At 43.3% G+C, this 7,511-nt stretch overlaps 1 protein-coding gene across 1 annotated transcript in view; it reads right to left on the bottom strand.

Annotated features, from left to right (window-relative positions):
- Positions 1 to 506: 506 nt before the first annotated feature.
- PTPRB (protein tyrosine phosphatase, receptor type B) overlaps positions 507 to 7,511 on the bottom strand; it is a 78,845-nt gene continuing 71,840 nt past the window's right edge. Inside the window, 2 exon segments of the mRNA XM_023759450.1 lie at positions 507 to 784; positions 2,658 to 2,778. Coding sequence (XP_023615218.1) covers positions 762 to 784; positions 2,658 to 2,778 — 144 coding nt within the window. The 3' untranslated portion in view covers positions 507 to 761.

Below are 7,511 nucleotides of genomic sequence, written 5' to 3'. Positions count from 1 at the left end.
GCAGTGAACAACCCCCTATCACTACGGATGGTGCTCTCAGTTTGATTACGTTTACAGGCAGGGATCCAGGTGGCATTCCTCTTGATCTAAGAATTCAGCACTTCTCTTCACACCCTTCTCTACCACAGCCCTCCACACTGCAGCCCCTGAGCTGACTACTTTGGCTTGAACCTCTGGCAGGAGAAAGGGGTGAGAGAATTCACTTTCGGCTTCGGTGCTACTTAATCCCTTCCCCCTCTGCCCAGTCCTTTTTTTGACTGTCCTATTTGTCCAAATAGCATTTGGATCATCTTTGGATCCCAAGATTCATAGGACAGCAATGCAGCAAAGCCAGCACACTACATGCTCTCCCCAGCCCGTCCTTTCTCCTGTTCAGTAAATATCAAAACTGCCAAAAAACCAGGGCCCAGGGGATCGCCTCTGCAGCCACGTCCACACCCGTTTACAGCAGTCCTGTCATACAGGTTAGATTAGTTTATGTAGAACAACCCATGGACACTTTGGTGTGGAAAATAGTATTATATAAAGCTTAATATTAAACACTATGAAAAAATACATATTTACAGAAGAAACTACAAAATACAGCTATGTACAATAATATCTGTTACTTTTAAATTACATAAATTCTTTAAAATTCTCCAGATTAATAAATTATACATAGTATCAATAGAAATAGTTGGCACCTCTGTAGGGCATGAAGCGAGTTAAAAAACAAATCACACAGTGAATAGCTTTTCTCCAGGATAGCTTCGGGTGCATCCTCAGTGCCTGGGATAGCCCGCATCTGAAAGGAAGGACACTGTAATTAGAGTTGGTAGCAGGGCACGTCACAGTTGCTGTTCTGCTTCTGAAAATTACAAGTGGGAAAGACCAGTGAAAGTGACTAAAACTCAATATAGTTTAAGGTGAGACGAGCCCTGTGGGGGCCTGGTCATTCCATTCAGAACCATCTCGAATTGGAAAGGACTAGTGATTCTGGGCCAAGCCCTGTGGTTTCACAGATGCGCCCACAGGCCTAGAGAGGAAGAATACCCGAGGGTAACACAGCTTGTTAATGTTATTTATCCTAGAGCTAGGACCTGAATCCTAACATTCAGATGCCTGGTAACTGTAGCATCCTCAGCTTCCTTCAGGAGCACCCAGGATTACTCTAAAAAAAGACTCTTGAGCAAGTCAAAACAAGACAAAGGGACCTCCCAGCTCCCTCCTTCCTGGAGCTTCTTAAAGAACCTGACATGCAGAAACCTTAATTTACTATACAGATAAATTAGGGGGTAATTATTTACAATACAAAAGGATTATCTGGTTACAAAGGACTCCTTTAAATAGCAGTTCTCTCTTGTATTTGTGCTTTACAGTTTACCAACCAACGATTTCACATACTGGCTAATGGGTGGGTGCAGAGAGTGCAGAGAACAAAACAAAACTGAAGATCATTTAGAAATGGAGATAAAATAGCTCTGAAATAATGTTTGTTTGTTTCTAAAAAAAAGGTCTGATGTGTAGACGCTGTCCCTGTGGCAAGGACCTGAGACCTCTGCCACCAGCTCTGTGAGTGAGCCTCTAGCCCCCTCCCTTACCCCCCAACCCCCACCCTCCAAAGGCTGGTAGACATGGCCAATGTCTTGACTGCAACCTCATGAGAAACCCTGGGCCAGAACCACTTTGTTCAGCCCCTCCCAAATTCCTGATCTACAGAAACTGTGAGATAATAAATGTTTGGGCTAATTTGTTAGGTGGCAGCAAATCACGAATGCAATGATTCCGTGTGCTGAATGAAGCTTTAATGATGGTCTGGAGTGGGAAGAGGCATGCAGACCCTTCATTTGTCAAGTAAGTATTGTCTGACCAAAGCAGTGCCTTATAAAGTTTATATATTTTTCCTACTGAATTTTTTATCGAAAAAAAGTTACATGCTTGTTCTAGAAAGTTTAAAAAATCATAAAGTGAAAGAAAACCATATATTATTTTATTGGTCAGAGAAATTTATTTTACTATCGTGGTATATTTCTTTCCAGTCTCCCCTCCCCCCACTATGTGTTGTTTACATTTCTTTTAAATTCTGCTTTTCTTACTTATAAAAATATCCGTGTTATTATATCTTCAAAAATATAGTTTTTTAAGACTGAATTGTATTCTGTTCAGTGAATGTACCATGGTATACTTAGTCCTCCATTATTAAACATTTAGTTTTTTTCACTCAAACTTTTAACTATGAAAAGCTTCATGCATAAATTTGTCAGTACTTAGGATGGAAGTAGAGATACCGGCTGACAAGATAAGAACATATTAAGAACTTTGATACATATCGGCAAGTTTTTCTCCAAAGGGATTTTATAATTTGAACTCCCAGTTGTGATTTCAAAGCATCCTCCCCAGCAGTGATCCTTAGCACTTAGACATGTTAAGCAGAGTCTTTAATAGAGGGCACCCCAGGCCAGGTAGGAAGAGCGAGCAGTGGCATCAGTGTGACCTGTGGGAGTCCCCTCCCCACTCCGCCTCTCTCCCCTGCTGCCCTCTGGGAGGGCCTTCCCTCCGGCCTTTGGGTAGAGGAAGACATAGATGGTGTATGTTGGAAGAGCTTTAAGTCTTCAATGGTTTCCGGATCAATTATATCTTGATAAATGAACCTGTAAGTTAGTGAAGTAAGGTCCTACCTCTGTGATACTCTGGATTCACATTTTCGTAGATTGGAAACAAGGGGTTTTCCTGTTCGCTTCGTAGCTTCCTTGCTCTGAGGACATCTCTTACACACTGATGTAGGTAGACATACTGACACTGTGAAAAGCAGAAAACATGTCAGAGAAAGGCAAGTCCTCAGTACCAAAAAGATGAGAGATTATCACAAAACAAGAACAGTACTGAGATCCTGTAAGATTAGCAAGTTTCTTGATCACCACTTCACTAATGGTCTCTACTACGTAGAAGAGTGACAGCATTCTATTACCACTAAGATGAGAATGATGATAATGGGCAGAGAGGTGGTGTTATTCCTTTTTCTTACATTCATACAATATGTATTTATAGAGTATGTTTTATGGAGGCCAACTACTATCTCTGGCACATGGTATATTCTCCACAAATATTTATTAAATAGATGAATTAATGCCAAACACCATGCTATACATTTTACATATATTATTTCATATTTTGACAACCTTGTGAAGTAGATATAATCATCCATATGAATGAAGACTCAGAGAAATTAAGTAACTTCTCCAAGGTCACAAAGCTAAGAAATGGAACCCTAGGATTTGATCCTGAATTGGCCTCAAACTTCATGTTCTTTTCACTATACCAGTTTTCTTAGATGAATCCTAGTTTCATTATATTATCGAAAGACAAAAGCATGTCACTGTGTATTCTGCTGTTTTATTTCCTTTCTTTTGGGAGTATAGTGAGAAAAAGGAAAGGTATACAATAGACACCAATGGGACTATCAGTTCTTTGAGGGCAAGTTCAGTGTCTTATCTGTCTTGATTCTCTCAGCATTTGAGTCTGGCTCATGGAAGAATCTCAAAGACGTTGGCTGACGGCAGAGAACTACAAAGGGTTACACAGTAGGGATAGCCGCACCTGTCAACTATCCGAGAGCTAACTACTTCAAAAACAGAAACAAATATAGATGAGTCAGTGTTTGGTGACTATAAAGACACCATGAAGACCTCATAGGAGATCAGTCACAGGCAGCTAAACTTGTGCAATGGGCCTCATTCCTTACCAACAACTGAGCTTTCTAATAAGGGAATGTATGTCCATGTAAACTTAGCATTTGGCCTTGGGCTCCCTTAATGACATAGCAACTGCTCCAGGGAAAGAGCAGGTCAGGAAGAGAGCACAACACCATGTGAGGGATGCTGGGCTCCTAGTCTGCATGCACCTGGCCGAGGCTAAATCGTGAGGCTTCTTGGGATCTCAGTTTCTCCATCTGTCAAACAAGGAGGCAAAGGTTTCCTCTACAGCTAACATCCTCTACCATTATCCAGTTAACTGCCACGTGTCCAAAACGCAAACCATCCCACACACCACGATAGACGCTTATGGCATACAAATGGTTATACTCCACTTCAGGGGACACGACTTTGTGTTGCTGTCAACTAGATGGACCCCATGATCGAAGTGGTCAGCCTTAGAGTATTTCATAGGTTGAGACACCAAGTAAAACTATAAGATCTTCCCTCACCAACTATCTTTAAAAGTGAACAAGTATTTATTTTTATGGGTTGGCACTAGGCATTGGTCCTGATTGGAAGTTAGCTTGGTCAGCTACTCAGGGGACTTCATAATGTAGGTCTGGTATAATCATTAGGACAATTCAAAGACAAAAAACAATCATAAATGAGGCCTGCATTAATATTAACTATTCTCTGCCTTTCTGCTCACAAACCTTGCTCACTTGTCATGAGGGTTTTATACCACCTTGATCTTGAAAATTCCAGGAGGGCACTACCCTGAAAACAGTTGTTAGCATAGGCAGTCTCTTTTTGGCCGTCTTGAAAACAACCCACCTGTCAGACAGACACCTGTCTGCTTCCTCCCATCCAGAGCATGATTCACATTTTAATTCTCCTCAGATATTAAATTACTTTGGGACCTGAGCATTCAGTGGTGAATGAGCTCTAATACCTCTATGTGATGCCTTATTAATAAATTCTTCAACAATGATCCACCATGGGCTTTGAGACCAGTTAATATTCATTACTTTGCCTTGTCTTAAATATAAATTCTTTTCCCAATAGAATGTCCTTGAAAAATGATTACGACTGAAACCTTCAGGTTGTTAATGTGCTTCATTCACAAAAAGTAGACAAAGTCTAATATATGAACCTCAATCAAAAGATCATTTTTTGCTCTGTTTAGCTAACTGGTGAAGCCTCAGATCCACTCCATTTTGCCAAAAGTTGTAATATTAGATAATTTTTATAGAATTATACATAAGGCCTTTTCATGGTTCATGAGTGCAGAGTTGAGCAGAGGGGCAAATAAGCATTGCAGGAAGTGGGAATTTTATCTCTCCTTTTTTTTTTTCCACCATAGCAAATGAAATCCAAAAAAAATCCAGATATTATCTGGTTTTGTGTCTTTGAATTGTCCTAATGATTATACCAGACCTACATTATCAAGTTTCCTGAGATATGTGAACAAATACCTATAAGGTGATAAACATAAGTTAGGATTGTATGTAAAGCTTTATACATAAGAAGAAGTGATCAGATTCACTTCTGCGGATGGCAAGTATCAAGCTAGAGAGAAAAGGTGACATCTGTTTAGATTTTGAGCAAAGAAGTAGGACATTCCAAATGATGTAAACAGCATGAAGGTACACATACATTCTGGAAGCTATGAGCAGTCCAGTGTAGCTAAAATGTTGGGTTCATGGGTCACAGGAAACCCCCAGGACAATCTTCCACATTGGCACTGAGATCCTCAGTCCTACAACATCCCACTGTGTCCTTCCATGGGAAGCAGATGAGATTGACAGTCACCTATTGCTCTTTAACAAGTTATTGCTCCATCTGAGCGTCTCTCCAGAGTCAGCTTCCCCCGAGGCAGGCTAAGAGAAGGAGGGACACACTTGCAAATCCCTGCTCTAAAAAGACCTGCATCCCTTTGTGACCCAAATAAGGTAGAATAAAGTTGAGACTGACCATCCCCATGGACCCAGAAAAGTAATCCAAGGGGTCAGAATATCCTTCCTCCTTTGCTGGATCGCACCCTTCCGCACTCACTGCTAGCGTCAACCCAGCCTGCCAGGCTGGGCCCAGGCTCGGAGGCTGTAGGAGCAGCCCACCTCAGCAGAGTCCTAAAGCCAGGCAGATAATATCTGGATTTGTTTGGGATTTCATTTGCTATTGGGGGAAAAATAAGGGAGAGAGACAATTCCCACTTCCTGCAGTGCTGATTTCATCATGAACAGAGGAATCAAAGTTCATCCTGGCCCAGGGAGGGGAACAACCCTAAAACCATGGGGGTGGGTGGTGTTATGACAGGAACATGGAGAAGTAAGCTGGGGCCAGGTTACAAAGAGGCTTGGACACATGGATGAGAGTTTGAACTTCATTTTACAAGTGATGGAGAGCTTTCTAAGATTTCTGTGCCAGGAGTTACAAGAGTGAGTTAGCTAGAGAACTTGGTTGGTGGCAGTGGTGATGAGGAGTTGTCCGGGCAGACGCTGGAGACAGCAGACTCACTGGGAAGCCACTGCAATATGCCCAGTGAGGGCTGGGAAAGGATGGGCAAGGGCAGGGGCAGTGGGAGAGACATTAGGACAGAGAGAAAGGTGCTGGCAGAATTGACAGGCCTCGGTGGCTGTCTGAATGCGAGAACTGTGGGAAAAGAAGTCAGACCCCGGGCTTAGGCGATCAGATGGACAACTGAAACACTGTCACCTGAAACCGAAAGGAGCGAGAGCAGCAGTGCTTTCGTTGTTATCACTGCGGTTTGTGTTTTGAAAGATAGGTGACGAGTTGTTTGAGTCAAGATGACTGGAAGGCTTCCAGGAGGACCTGTCTGGCAGCCAGGTGCTTAGGGGAATGCTGGGAAAGGAGAATGAGATTTGGGAAACATGGGCGTGTACGGGAGTGGGGGCCATCACAAAGAGTAAAGGTAGAGGCAGAAGAGCAGCACCTTGAGGACAGAACCTCAGGGAAATCAAGCCATGAAGAGGCACCCTGAGGAACCAGAGCCACAAAATCCTCAGAGAGGCAGGAGAACAGACTGGGAAAAAGAGTTATGTCCAAGAGAAGGAGGGCAAGCTTTGCACATCATGGTACCCCTACCCTGGAAGTCACCTAGTGATATTTACGATAGGGAGTGCTCAGAGCTCTGGGCAGGTGTGTGGAAGGGACACATGACCCCAGAGGCCTCTAACAATAACCAGGGAGTCTGAACACACACACACACACACACACACACACACACACACACACACACGCTTTGAGACAACTTTAAAGGTGATAACCTCCTTTTCTTAAGATACAGATTAAGTATCGGCTTGAGTTTGCAGAAGTGACAAACTAATAATGAAACATTGGCACTGACGTTTTAGCAATGTAATTGTGAAATATTTGTTCATTCATTTAATAGACAAAAATCCTATCTAATAATAGACAAACATGGTAATTGACCGTACCTTTGCTATGCCTCCCATTGGCTAATCAGCGCGATATGCAAATTAACTGTCAACAAAGATGGCGGTTAATTTGCATACGTAGGCTCCAAGCAGTGGAGCGAAGCCTGACGGCCCGGGGCGGACGGAGCAGCGAGGCCTGACGTTTCCAGGGCTGGCGGAGCAGCAAGGCCTCACGGCTCTGGGGCCGGTGGAGCAGCGAGGCCTCACGGCTCCGGCGGAGCAGCAAAGTCTGACGCTTTCTGGGGCCGGCTCTGCCTCATAACTTGGCCAGAGCGAAGGGCTGGGCTCTAGGTGTCTGGAGGCAAACCCGGTGCTAGCAGCTCAGGGAAAAGGAAAGGCCTATTGCACGAATTCTCTTCATGCAACAGGGCCTCTAAGG

This window comes from Myotis lucifugus, unplaced genomic scaffold, assembly GCF_000147115.1.
Source record: "Myotis lucifugus unplaced genomic scaffold, Myoluc2.0 scaffold_156, whole genome shotgun sequence".
NCBI lineage: Eukaryota > Metazoa > Chordata > Mammalia > Chiroptera > Vespertilionidae > Myotis > Myotis lucifugus.
Note: the sequence above shows the minus strand (reverse complement) of the source record. Positions and strands in the feature narration are given on the sequence as shown.